Source organism: Daphnia magna, linkage group LG6, assembly GCF_020631705.1.
Source record: "Daphnia magna isolate NIES linkage group LG6, ASM2063170v1.1, whole genome shotgun sequence".
Taxonomy (NCBI): Eukaryota; Metazoa; Arthropoda; class Branchiopoda; order Diplostraca; family Daphniidae; genus Daphnia; species Daphnia magna.
Genome location: NC_059187.1, coordinates 1,569,567 through 1,583,032, shown reverse-complemented (window position 1 = coordinate 1,583,032; position 13,466 = coordinate 1,569,567). Strand labels below are relative to the sequence as shown.

At 35.8% G+C, this 13,466-nt stretch overlaps 2 protein-coding genes and 1 long non-coding RNA gene across 7 annotated transcripts; 2 read left to right on the top strand and 1 right to left on the bottom strand.

The window, feature by feature from the left end:
• Positions 1-5: 5 nt before the first annotated feature.
• Positions 6-1,123, bottom strand: LOC116925700. The gene is made up of 4 exons (XM_032932427.2): positions 985-1,123; positions 793-928; positions 480-716; positions 6-389 (listed from the first exon to the last, which is right to left on the bottom strand). Exons 2-4 carry the CDS (start codon positions 926-928, stop codon positions 13-15), a joined length of 750 nt encoding a protein of 249 aa, XP_032788318.1. The 5' UTR covers positions 985-1,123; the 3' UTR covers positions 6-12.
• LOC116925690 (CXXC-type zinc finger protein 1) lies at positions 1,124-6,232 on the top strand. Of its 5 annotated transcripts, none has more exons than XR_006648069.1 (13): positions 1,124-1,141; positions 1,214-1,393; positions 1,492-1,628; positions 1,696-1,739; positions 1,805-1,851; positions 1,909-2,157; positions 2,223-2,384; positions 2,442-2,573; positions 2,672-2,776; positions 2,838-2,975; positions 3,056-3,376; positions 3,435-3,918; positions 3,985-4,250. XR_006648069.1 is itself a non-coding variant. In XM_032932415.2 (11 exons), exons 1-11 carry the CDS (start codon positions 1,388-1,390, stop codon positions 3,801-3,803), a joined length of 1,710 nt encoding a protein of 569 aa, XP_032788306.2. In that variant the 5' UTR covers positions 1,164-1,387; the 3' UTR covers positions 3,804-4,193. The 5 variants fall into 5 exon arrangements, 1 of the variants encoding a protein (XP_032788306.2); XR_006648068.1 differs by lacking the exon at positions 1,124-1,141 and adding an exon at positions 6,196-6,232 and having other exon boundaries at positions 1,164-1,393; positions 3,985-4,159; XR_006648070.1 differs by lacking the exon at positions 1,124-1,141 and having other exon boundaries at positions 1,164-1,393; positions 2,226-2,384.
• A 483-nt stretch (positions 6,233-6,715) lies between these two features.
• Positions 6,716-7,701, top strand: LOC123473803. Its single transcript, XR_006648067.1, has 3 exons — positions 6,716-6,963; positions 7,018-7,170; positions 7,372-7,701. It is a non-coding gene; the product is annotated as an uncharacterized LOC123473803 (long non-coding RNA).
• The last annotated feature ends 5,765 nt before the right edge of the window (positions 7,702-13,466 follow it).

The following is a 13,466-nucleotide window of genomic DNA, read 5'->3' as shown; positions in this document are numbered from 1 at the left end:
AGTGGTCTGAAATCACATACTCAAGTATTTAATAAAGTTCGGCATAGGATCGTCTTTGCCGATGAAAGCAAAATGCGGATTAAGCACTTCAATCTTTTCCCCTACAGACAGTGACGGAAAAGACTCATCGTAACTGTAGCCACATATTGTTTGATGCCTCCATGCCTTGTCAACACGTTCATCTACCGTTAAAGCATTAGGAATGAAATCTATTTTTCGGTTCGGAGTGGAAATATTCAGTTGCTCAAACGGTAAACTTTCGACAGGACGGTTTCTATTAAAATTCTTTAAATGACTTTTTCCTTTTAGGTGGTCCCCCATTGGTATAGGGCCTGTGCAGGTAAAATCAACACAGACTTTGCATTTGTATGAGCCATCTGACTGTACCACTAGAACAGAGAGAGAGAGAGAGAAAGAGAGAAAAAAAAATTTAAATTTAACTATCCATTCTTCTAATATTATTAGAGAAAAAATCATACTGGCTAAAGATGCATCAGTTGCTGTTTCTGGTGTTGAAACTTTTCTAATTGGTGGGGTGCTAGGCAATGGAAGTGACTTTACAGGAGAGCTTGAGGAAGACTGGATAGGTGATTCTTTAGCACGCTGAATATTTTTCATATGCTTCTGACCTATTAAATGCTGTTCAAAAGGAATGAATCCAGAGCACTCAAAATCATTGCAGGTTTTACATTTGTAATTGCCATTGGGCAAAGCAACTGCAATAGGAGAAAATGAGTCAGAAACTATTAAATAACCCACATTAATGCTATTGAAATGAAACATTTATCCCACTTGCTGCTGACGAATCAACGGATTGAGACTGCGTAAGGGCAGCAGCTCGCATGTGTTTTCCTCCGATTAAATGTTGATCCCACTGGAGTTTGGAATTGAGTTGGATATTGCATGGTCCACAGAAAAACTCAGACATCTTTTTAAATATTACAATTAGAAGAGAACATTACTTACATGTTTTGTTTTTTTTACCTTAGAAAAAGTGGAGACGCGTCGTCAAAAGGGATTAATGGAAGCGATGATAAGAAGTATATTGTTCATTTCATGACAGTTGACGAAATGAAGGGCTACAAAATGTAAATATTTGGTCCCTTTCTAGACGCCATCTAAAGTTTGGAAAATGAATCAGGTGACAAAGTAGTTATCAAATTTTCCTCCAGTTGGAATGGAGTTTTTGAAGTTTTCATCAACATATTTCCAGTTCTCTACAAGCAAAGAACACTTGAAGTCTAGTAACACAGAACCTCTATCACATTAAAGAATCCTCGAATGAATTCTGCTCTATTCCGTGTTATTTAATACAAGAGATTTGGGAATAGCTAAGGTTACTTTTGGATTGTAACATTTCGATAGCTTCTCAAGCACTTCCTTGGAAATGTCGGTAAGCATTAGTCGAATAATTTTGGCTTTTGGCTTTGTAGTACAGCCATTTGTTAATTCCAAACCAACATTGACAAATTCCTTTATAAATTTAAATAGAAAGATAACATAGCCAAGCAAAGCATATTACCTGAGAGGCAATCCAAAATCAACTTAATGATGAGACAAGAAGAACATGGCCTTGAAGAACAAGTTTACTGCATCTGCCGTAGCTCAGATGCCAGCAGATTTATGATGCAAGTAGTTTAAAATCTTGTTAATTACTTCTTAGATAAAAACAAAAGATTTTATACTTTCAAACAGTGGATGTGACTACTGTGAGGAATGGTACCATGGAGACTGCATAGGTCATTATTGTTTAGAACAACAGAATTATTTGAAATATTAATGTATATAATTTTACTTTGTACAGATATTACCGAAGAGGAATCCCGGTTCATAAAAAAGTTTTTCTGTCCAGTAAGTATAAATCTTCATTGCATTTGATATTTTAATAATAAATTTAAACTACAACAGAAATGCAGGCAAAGGGATCCTAGCTTAACCATCAAATACAAACAAAAAAAACTAGAACAGGTAGGGAAGGAAGAGTCAGCAAAGAAAGCAAAAAAACGACAGGAAAAAAAGGAATCTACCCCAAAATACCCTCATTGTGGTGAATGCATTGCTTGTTATCGTGTAGATAACTGCAATAAGTGTGAATCTTGTAAAGGAAAACCACGTCAACAGTGCCAATACAGAGTCTGTCTCACTTTTGCACCCAAGGTATCCTTTGTATTAAATTTTTTCTCTTAAAAATTTACTTTGGTTGTTAACTGATTCTCATTTAGCAGAAAAAGGTTGAAACAGTAGCAGAAGAAGAGGAAATTGCAATAAAACCGGTGTTGAATGAAGCCAACTATTCCGATGATGATGTATGGGAGCCGAGCCTACGAAAAGAAAAACCCACAGTTCCATCTAGTAAACCGTCTCGGCATTCGACAAACAAAAAGGTACACACATAGATTTTCTTAATTGTTCTTTGTTTCTTAAATTTATTTTGCCACAAGGAAAAGGCAAAAGGAAGACATCGTTCCTCTGCTATTTCTGGGGACCACCGTCGCCGGAAGAGAATCACCTCGTCTACAGATTCGGGAGGGGAAAGCGAAATAGAAAAATCTCCAGCGCGGAGCAAGCAAAAGGTATGTAGACAAATTATTGCACACGCAAAGATAAATAGTCAAATTTAGTTAAATTGCCTTAACACATTTTGCCTGACCATCGCTTGAAACGATTTTAGGTCATCCACTGTTACGGACCGCAATGTATAAATGCATCGCGTCCGGGAAGCAAATATTGCAGTGACCAATGCGGGCTAAAATTGGCGACAACACGTATATACCAGGTAAACTCATCCCATATCAAAGATTTCGGGAACTTAAAAAAAAAAGAAAACTGTTGTCTAGATTTTGCCGCAACGCATTCAAGAATGGGGCTTAACACCTTGCATAGCTGAAGAAAAGAATAAGAAAGAATTAGAACTGATTCGTAAGCAACAAAACGAAGCACGGGAAGCTCTGGAAGAGTTGGATCTTAAACAAAAGGTTTTAATTCGTCTCGGAGTTTTATCATTTTTAAGTTTTGTTAAATGTGACGATGTGTTTCTTGGTCCAAAACTCAATAGGAACTGGATATAACTACAGCAAAGGCAAAAAAATTTACGGTTGACATAAACTCAGACGACGAAGCAGATGAGGCAGGCGATTGCGAAACGGAATCAGCTACTGTACAGTGCGTCACTTGCGGCATCGGTATTACGGTCAGTAATGCAATCCGACACATGGAGCGATGTTTCAACAAATACGAAAGCCAAACGTCCTTCGGTTCCATTTTTCAAACCAAAATAGAAGGCAACAATATGTTTTGTGATTTTTACAATCCCAGCAATCGAACATATTGCAAACGACTTCGTGTTTTATGTCCTGAGCATTGCAAAGATCCTAAGGTAATGCTACTGATTTGTTTCTCTAGCTACAAAATCAAATCCTTTGTCTTCTGTTTAGGTCAATGACACTGATGTATGCGGGTATCCTTTAGTACGGGAAGTCTTTGAAGAGACTGGAGATTTCTGTCTTGTTCAAAAAAAGAAATGTGTCAAGCATAACAACTGGGAGAAACTACGGAGAGCCGAAATTGACATGGAAAGAGTACGCCAGTGGCTTAAACTTGACGAGTTATTCGAAAAAGAACGACAGATTCGAACTGCCATGGCTCAGCGAGCTGGACTTTTACCACTTATACTTCATTCAACTTTCAACCATGAATTGATGCAGCAACAGTACTCCGGACACTCTGGAGCGACTGCAGAAAGCGGCGAGACCATAGCGATCAATAAAAACGCCATCAAAGAAGACGATGCATGTTGTGGATAACAGCCAACAGCACGTCACAGCTCCAGGATACCGAAAAGTTATACTGTATTTTTGACATACTGCTTCAGTGAAGTTAGAACGGGAAAACACCATCTACAGCCTATAGCTGAAAGCTGTAAGTTTTTAAATGGAATAATAGATTAATAAATCGTTTGTTGAAAACCTTGTCAACACCAACAAGGGATCTTCTTACTGAGTTTCCCCGGAAAGCTAAAAATTCGCTATGGCTTGGACCGCCTATGAGGCCAGTTTCCAATCCCAGGGTGACCACTTACCCGTTGACCCTGTCCATGAAAATGAGCTCCTCGTAGCTCCTGCTTCTCGCACTGGAGACCGATACTGATTCCTCTATTACTGTAAGTTGAATAAACTAAGAATTCTTATTCGTGATAGGAATACTATGAATTGTCATTCATCAATGTCAAAATATATCTTAATATCTTTTTACATTGATCGGCTGTAGTTTGGTATGCCATTTCCAAATGCCAAATATTGTGATTTATCATATTGAGGGGCATTCGAAATCTATAGTAGTAACGAAATTATGTGCTAACATATTTTTTAAATTTTTTGCCGAAATTGTTAGGCACCCGTCGTTTAGACTATGCAACGTAAGGTTGACCTACTGCTGTAATTGTTTACCTTCCTTGTTTAGTTATCTTACAGCCAGAGGTTAACTTTACCGTTATTTGTTAGGGTAACTACTGATCATTTGTCTATCTTTGGTAAGATGTTCACACCCGGTTACCATTCTTCCATAGACAAAGTTTTGTTTCTCTCTTGTCATTTCTCATCGTCTCTTTTGGGAAGCGTGTCCCATGGAAAACCGTCACAAGGAAAATTTTGTATCCGCTAGCAATAACCGAAAAGAAATGTCACTGAAAAAATATTTATCTGGTTTTCCGAACAACGTTATCTCCTTCAGACTAGCCGGTAATATCTTGCGTGTCCTTCCGCCTAATCTCATTCACTTTTCTTAGGGCTGTTTCATCGTCTTTGGTAGTCTACTCTACTTTGCTCTCAACCATTTGACTGTGTTTACCTTTTTTAAAAACAATTTCTATTTCATAATTGTTTTTTTTTTTTTTCATTTATTCTTGAAATTGACATTGATACAAACAGCACACAGGCATACAATACCAAACCTATTATATGTACGTATACTATTCTCTGGTGTTCTCTTCCCATTTTGTATCTTCATTTTTAAATCGACAAGACAAGGAAAAGGGAAAAGTTAGTGAGTATGTGCGAGAGGTCTTCTTCACTTTTCAGGGTTGTTGATTGATGATACTTGTTGGTCAAACCACGAATAATACCAATAGATGGATAAGTGAAGGGTTATAAGAGTAAAAACTGTAATTCCTCATGGCATTTTTTTCATTCAAAAATGCGTGGTAGTTCGTGAGCAGACGAACCATTGAAATAGCCTTGCGCAGTCTAGCTGCATCCAGCCAGACTCTAGTAGAACCCGAAACAAAAGTTTTGACAAGTACTTTCATATTTCGGTTGCAGGTTTTCACTAAATATCAAGTAAGTAACGGGTTTAATCGTGTTGAATGTATGATTTTTCGATTCAAGTCTATTTATGTGCCAGAACTGAAATTGTACTTTTAGAACTTTTAAAGCACTGCATAGCTTTTATTAACAATAGTTTACTTTTACAACTGTCAAAATCTTGTTAACCATTTAAAGCAGAACAGAGTTCATTTTTTAGATTAACGGAATTTTAACTTCCGGTTTTAAAATGCCAAATAACTCTTTATGTGTTGGTCTGTCAGAAAAAAAGATTCGCATTTTCGTGATCCTCGTCAAATTTGGGGTCGAATCCATGGGTCAGCTCAAAATACCCGAAAATCGTCAAATTGGTCAAATCCGACTTTTAGCTAAACCCGTTATTCTAACCCCAAATTTAATAAGGATCACGAAAATCCTACTCGTTTTGTTATGGAATCACTATTTTCGGAGATATTTGCTACTTCCGGTTACTTCCGGAAAATTTCCGTGACAATCTGCAAAAAGTAAAAAATTAGCTGCATTGTTCTAACAATTTCAAATACTTTTCTCGCAAGCGTTAGGGTATGGTAGCTATTATTCCGTGTTTTTTTACTTTCAACACTTCACAGGCTGATCCTACGAGCTACGACAGTTTTACCTACAAATGTTTAGCGTTTCGTGCTGCAGCTATATGTTGGTATTCTAGGATTTAATTTCCCGATAGGGATTCTATCAAAACTCGCATTTCCCAACCCCCTGATACAGGCACCCTTACCCTTCTACAACGACCGGTGGATCGACCGACACTTTTTCTGAGACTTTACCCCAGAGATGGCGCTGATGGCGCGGCGATTTCAGGGGTGTGCGCACTAATGTTTCGTTCGTTTTTTTTTTTTAGATGCTGTGCCGCTGAGATTGGTCTCCATTTGTAGAGGAAATAACGCAGCAGCTCCCGGTCGAGTCCCCGTTTTTATCGGCTGAACGACGAAGGAGTGTGGAGCAGTTTAGTCAGCCAACTCGAGTCGATTTCAGGGTCTCGTACGTATCCTTTATACGTTTTCTTATTTTAGATGCTGCGTCGCAAAACTTGACGTCGTGTTGTAGAGGAGATAACGCGGAGATTAACGAAGGGGTCCTGTCAATTATCGGCTCAACAATAAAGGAATGCGGAGCAATCTAAGAGCGACTCGACATTTCTGGAGATTTTTTTCAGAGAGATGGCGCGTCGGTCATGAAGATAGGGAAAAATCAGGCCGCGAAGTTATTTTTCAAGGCGAGGCTTTGTGCGTCGCCCGGCAACGGACAGGTTTTTTCACAGGCCGTGTGAGCTCCATTGTTTCGATCATGGTCGTCTACATAAAAAGGGGCAACTACGGAACGCCGTTTGATCCACTTTTTAATAGTTGTCCGTTTATTTAGCAAATAAATAAAAAACTTGTACTGCCATGTAGCGATTTCGATAGACGACGCCTTCAAGGGAGGAGGAGTCTACAACATATTGAATTTATCGATCGATTGTTAGGCCGATTTCGATCAGCATTGTATAGTTAATGAATGACAACTTGACGAGATCTTGACACGCACGTTGGAAGTGTACGCGTGTTTGCACCTCGATGAGCGTTGCACAATAACAAAGCTCCGTTGGTGAGCGTATTGATTAATAAAGGTATTTAAGGCATTATCCAATTAGTCATGCCATAATGTCTCACTTTGTTGGCAGCTAGGTGAAGTCCTTGAGTGCCTCAAGGACTTTGTTTTGTTTTAGCAGTATTTTTTCCTTCAACAATTAATCTTGCATCTCCAACCGTGGAATGAGTTACATGTGACTCGAGACAAACAAACAGTGCAATTGCAACAATATAATTAGTCAGCGGTAAACAACACATTCTATCTGAGAATAGTTTAGACTTTTTGAGCGTATCTTTTGTTTATCACATGTTGCATTTTAATTACTGTTATTTTTAAATTTATATCCATGGTTTTTCTTCGACTAGATATAAATTTGCCATATCTTCATGCCAACCACAAGGATTCTGCTTTTGCACACACCTTCATTATTAATGTGTTTCTTCAGGTATGGTCACTATCAGCAGCTTTACACACAGTGTTCATCGTGAATACATCAATCCCAGAGAAAACATTCCAATGGAAAATATTGAGAATTTCTGCCCTTCTATCCTGAACTAAACAATGCTGGTTTGTATAAATAGGCATAAAAAAACCTATCAACAGTATTTTTAGTTTGCAGTTTGCTTTAACATACAACTCTATGGCATGTTGATATTGTCGCGGGTGAAAAGGGAGATTGGTTATCTCTTCACAGAGATGAGTCATCCGCTCCTTGGACAACGCTGCGATCGTGGTGAAGAAATTATCGGGAGAAGTCCGCTCTAAGAAAGATACGCAGATATGCAGTCCGGAAGGGGAGTAATTCGCGCGACGGTATAAAACGCTGCCCCGAATCTGCGTTAGATGAGTCTCCATCGGGTAAGCTCCCGGAGCTGGGCTCCGTAAGAGGAGTTCCCTGGTTTCCCAAGAGGTCTTCAGACGCTTCTCCAACTTTTGGTAATGGTTATCCCTTTTGTTTGAGTTAAACCATTGTTTAGAATTGATGTCATCACTTGTTGTATTCGTTTGTTCTTGTCCAAATACAACTCGTGTGACAATATTAGCTAAATTTTTATTATTTATAGTATTAGACGGTAAAAAAAATTCTTCTCTCGGAAGTTTATGACTTTGGACTTGCTTGAGATGACCCTTGAGCCAAGAAGCTTTTCCTGCTTTGTGTGGACAGGAATATTAGAGGCATTTATGTCTGAAACCAACAAGTGTCTTGCAAAGAAAGTAAAAAGAAACATTGATGTTGGTCATCCTCTGAGTGATGCTGAAGCCTGGTAAGAAGAAAGAAGAGTATGAGTATAAGTGAGTGGTAAAATACATGATTTAGATTCAGAATTGAATGAAAATCACGGAAATCAGGTTTATTTTTCTATTGGTCTTATAGTTTTTCATTTACATTTTAAAAACCATAAATGAAGTTGGTGCGCTAACAGAACTGTTTTCGTTAATTTTTTAAACGGCTAGTCTAAAGAGAAAACCAATGACTAAATCGAAATCAGCGTTCAATTTCGATTATACCGTCTGATTTTTTGAGAATTTCAAGAGATGTCATTTTTGGCCGATTTTGACAAAAGTGGGAAGGCTATACCCTTCCCACTTTTTCATTTTTGACCAAATTTCAAATTTGGCTTAAAATACATGATTTAGATTCAGAATTGAATAAAAATCACGGGAATCCGGTTTATTTTTCTATTGGTCTTATAATTTTTCATTTACATTTTAAAAACCATAAATGAAGTTGGTGCGCTAACAGAACTGTTTTCGTTAATTTTTTTAACGGCTAGTCTAAAGAGAAAACCAATGACTAAATCGAAATCAGCGTTCAATTTCGATTATACCGTCTGATTTTTGGAGAATTTCAAGAGATGTCGTTTTTGGTAGATTTTGACAAAAGTGGGAAGGCTATACCCTTCCCACTTTTTCGTTTTAGCCAAATTTCAAATTTTGCTTTAAATACATGAATTCGAATCAAAATTGAATGAAAATCACGAAAATCAGGTTTATTTTCCTATTGGTCATATAATTTTTGATTGAATCCTTAAAAACCCTAAATTAAGTTGTTGCGCTAACAGCACTGTTTCGTTAATTTTTGAAACGGCTGGTTTAACGAGAAAACCAATAACTAAATCGAAATCAGCGTTCAATTTCGATTATTCCGTGTGATTTTTGGAGAATTTCAAGAGATGTCGTTTTTGGTAGATTTTGACAAAAGTGGGAAGGCTATACCCTTCCCACTTTTTCATTTTTGGCCAAATTTCAAATTTTGCTTAAAATACATGAATTCGAATCAAAATTGAATGAAAATCACGAAAATCAGGTTTATTTTCCTATTGGTCTTATAGTTTTTGATTTAATCCTTAAAAACCCTAAATTAAGTTGTTGCGCTAACAGCACTGTTTCGTTAATTTTTGAAACGGCTGGTTTAACGAGAAAACCAATAACTAAATCGAAATCAGCGTTTAATTTCGATTATTCCGTGTGATTTTTGGAGAATTTCAAGAGATGTCGTTTTTGGTAGATTTTGACAAAAGTGGGAAGGCTATACCCTTCCCACTTTTTCATTTTTGGCCAAATTTCAAATTTTGCTTAAAATACATGAGTTCGAATCAAAATTGAATGAAAATCACGAAAATCAGGTTTATTTTCCTATTGGTCTTATAGTTTTTGATTTAATCCATAAAAACCCTAAATTAAGTTGTTGCGCTAACAGCACTGTTTCGTTAATTTTTGAAACGGCTGGTTTAACGAGAAAACCAATAACTAAATCGAAATCAGCGTTCAATTTCGATTATTCCGTGTGATTTTTGGAGAATTTCAAGAGATGTCGTTTTTGGTAGATTTTGACCAAAAACCATTTTTGGCCAAATTTCAAATTTTGCTTAAAATACATGAATTCGAATTAAAATTGAATGAAAATCACGAAAATCAGGTTTATTTTCCTATTGGTCTTATAGTTTTTGATTTAATCCTTAATAACCCTAAATTAAGTTGTTGCGCTAACAGCACTGTTTCGTTAATTTTTGAAACGGCTGGTTTAACGAGAAAACCAATAACTAAATCGAAATCAGCGTTCAATTTCGATTATTCCGTGTGATTTTTGGAAAATTTCAAGAGATGTCGTTTTTGGTAGATTTTGACAAAAGTGGGAAGGCTATACCCTTCCCACTTTTTCATTTTTGGCCAAATTTCAAATTTTGCTTAAAATACATGAATTCGAATCAAAATTGAATGAAAATCACGAAAATCAGGTTTATTTTCCTATTTGTCTTATAGTTTTTGATTTAATCCTTAAAAACCCTAAATTAAGTTGTTGCGCTAACAGCACTGTTTCGTTAATTTTTGAAACGGCTGGTTTAACGAGAAAACCAATAACTAAATCGAAATCAGCGTTCAATTTCGATTATTCCGTGTGATTTTTGGAGAATTTCAAGAGATGTCGTTTTTGGTAGATTTTGACAAAAGTGGGAAGGCTATACCCTTCCCTTTTTTTTCATTTTTGGCCAAATTTCAAATTTTGCTTAAAATACATGAGTTCGAATCAAAATTGAATGAAAATCACGAAAATCAGGTTTATTTTCCTATTGGTCTTATAGTTTTTGATTTAATCCTTAAAAACCCTTAATTAAGTTGTTGCGCTAACAGCACTGTTTCGTTAATTTTTGAAACGGCTGGTTTAACGAGAAAACCAATAACTAAATCGAAATCAGCGTTCAATTTCGATTATTCCGTGTGATTTTTGGAGAATTTCAAGAGATGTCGTTTTTGGTAGATTTTACAAAAGTGGGAAGGTTATACCCTTCCCACTTTTTCATTTTTGGCCAAATTTCAAATTTTTCTTAAAGTACATGAGTTCGAATCAAAATTGAATGAAAATCACGAAAATCAGGTTTATTTTCCTATTGGTCTTATAGTTTTTGATTTAATCCTTAAAAACCCTAAATTAAGTTGTTGCGCTAACAGCACTGTTTCGTTAATTATTGAAACGGCTGGTTTAACGAGAAAACCAATAACTAAATCGAAATCAGCGTTCAATTTCGATTATTCCGTGTGATTTTTGGAGAATTTCAAGAGATGTCGTTTTTGGTAGATTTTGACAAAAGTGGGAAGGCTATACCCTTCCCACTTTTTCATTTTTGGCCAAATTTCAAATTTTGCTTAAAATACATGAATTCGAATCAAAATTGAATGAAAATCACGAAAATCAGGTTTATTTTCCTATTAGTCTTATAGTTTTTGATTTAATCCTTACAAACCCTAAATTAAGTTGTTGCGCTAACAGCACTGTTTCGTTAATTTTTGAAACGGCTGGTTTAACGAGAAAACCAATAACTAAATCGAAATCAGCGTTCAATTTCGATTATTCCGTGTGATTTTTGGAGAATTTCAAGAGATGTCGTTTTTGGTAGATTTTGACAAAAGTGGGAAGGCTATACCCTTCCAACTTTTTCATTTTTGGCCAAATTTCAAATTTTGCTTAAAATACATGAATTCGAATCAAAATTGAATGAAAATCACGAAAATCAGGTTTATTTTCCTATTAGTCTTATAGTTTTTGATTTAATCCTAAAAAACCCTAAATTAAGTTGTTGCGCTAACAGCACTGTTTCGTTAATTTTTGAAACGGCTGGTTTAACGAGAAAACCAATAACTAAATCGAAATCAGCGTTCAATTTCGATTATTCCGTGTGATTTTTGGAGAATTTCAAGAGATGTCGTTTTTGGTAGATTTTGACAAAAGTGGGAAGGCTATACCCTTCCCACTTTTTCATTTTTGGCCAAATTTCAAATTTTGCTTAAAATACATGAATTCGAATCAAAATTGAATGAAAATCACGAAAATCAGGTTTATTTTCCTATTGGTCTTATAGTTTTTGATTTAATCCTTAAAAACCCTAAATTAAGTTGTTGCGCTAACAGCAGTGTTTCGTTAATTTTTTAAACGGCTGGTTTAACGAGAAAACCAATAACTAAATCGAAATCAGCGTTCAATTTCGATTATTCCGTGTGATTTTTGGAGAATTTCTAGAGATGTCGTTTTTGGTAGATTTTGACAAAAGTGGGAAGGCTATAATTGGCCAAATTTCAAATTTTGCTTAAAATACATGAATTCGAATCAAAATTGAATGAAAATCACGAAAATCAGGTTTATTTTCCTATTAGTCTTATAGTTTTTGATTTAATCCTTAAAAACCCTAAATTAAGTTGTTGCGCTAACAGCACTGTTTCGTTAATTTTTTAAACGGCTGGTTTAACGAGAAAACCAATAACTAAATCGAAATCAGCGTTCAATTTCGATTATTCCGTGTGATTTTTGGAGAATTTCAAGAGATGTCGTTTTTGGTAGATTTTGACAATAGTGGGAAGGCTATACCCTTCCCACTTTTTCATTTTTGGCCAAATTTCAAATTTTGCTTAAAATACATGAATTCGAATCAAAATTGAATGAAAATCACGAAAATCAGGTTTATTTTCCTATTGGTCTTATAGTTTTTGATTTAATCCTTAAAAACCCTAAATTAAGTTGTTGCGCTAACAGCACTGTTTCGTTAATTTTTGAAACGGCTGGTTTAACGAGAAAACCAATAACTAAATCGAAATCAGCGTTCAATTTCGATTATTCCGTGTGATTTTTGGAGAATTTCAAGAGATGTCGTTTTTGGTAGATTTTGACAAAAGTGGGAAGGCTATACCCTTCCCACTTTTTCATTTTTGGCCAAATTTCAAATTTTGCTTAAAATACATGAATTCGAATAAAAATTGAATGAAAATCACGAAAATCAGGTTTATTTTCCTATTGGTCTTATAGTTTTTGATTTAATCCTTAAAAAGCCTAAATTAAGTTGTTGCGCTAACAGCACTGTTTCGTTAATTTTTGAAACGGCTGGTTTAACGAGAAAACCAATAACTAAAAAATTTAAAATTACTCTTCTTGACTCTCTATCCATGGCTGATTTAGCGTTAACATACACTTTGTCAAGATTCAGGGATGGGGCCCAGTCTGGGTGTGTTTCTCCAGTGTACTAAAAAGGTTTTCCTGTGTGATTTCAAATAGAAGAATTAGATAGACACATTCACTATTAATAAATTTGTCCAGACTTACCTAGAACAAAATGTGCATTACAAACTCTAATGTTATTTGTTTTTGCAACCCGGGCACAACAATATTGAAAACCCATGACAGCCCTACAGAAAAGATTTTTTAAAAAATACAAGAAATGTGATCTGGAAACAGAAATTGCTACACATACTAACCAAGATACGTAGCAATTAACTGACACAAAAAAAAATTTAAAAAAATTAAACACTGATTCACAAAATCCACTTTGTATTGGGAAATAACACTTTCAGCCAATACAAACAACGCAAAACATGACATAAACAACCAGAGAAAATGGCGGACATCGAAACAATTGACACGCGAAACCGCGATGTGAATTGCCTCTATTGGTCTTATAGTTTTTGATTTAAACGTTAAAAACCCTAAATTAAGTTGTTGCGCTAACAGCACTGTTTTCGTTAATTTTTGAAACGGCTGGTATAATGAGAAAA

Bases quoted from the DNA above. Each gene is read 5' to 3' on its own strand.
- LOC116925700 (XM_032932427.2), bottom strand. From the start codon at position 928: ATGTCTGAGTTTTTCTGTGGACCATGCAATATCCAACTCAATTCCAAA. The intron at 717-792 runs GTGGGATAAATG...CTCCTATTGCAG, and splicing joins CGTTGATTCGTCAGCAGCAA to TTGCTTTGCCCAATGGCAAT. The intron at 390-479 runs GTATGATTTTTT...TCTCTGTTCTAG, and splicing joins AACTGATGCATCTTTAGCCA to TGGTACAGTCAGATGGCTCA.
- LOC116925690 (XM_032932415.2), top strand. The intron at 1,740-1,804 runs GTCATTATTGTT...TACTTTGTACAG, and splicing joins GTACCATGGAGACTGCATAG to ATATTACCGAAGAGGAATCC. The intron at 1,852-1,908 runs GTAAGTATAAAT...AAACTACAACAG, and splicing joins TAAAAAAGTTTTTCTGTCCA to AAATGCAGGCAAAGGGATCC.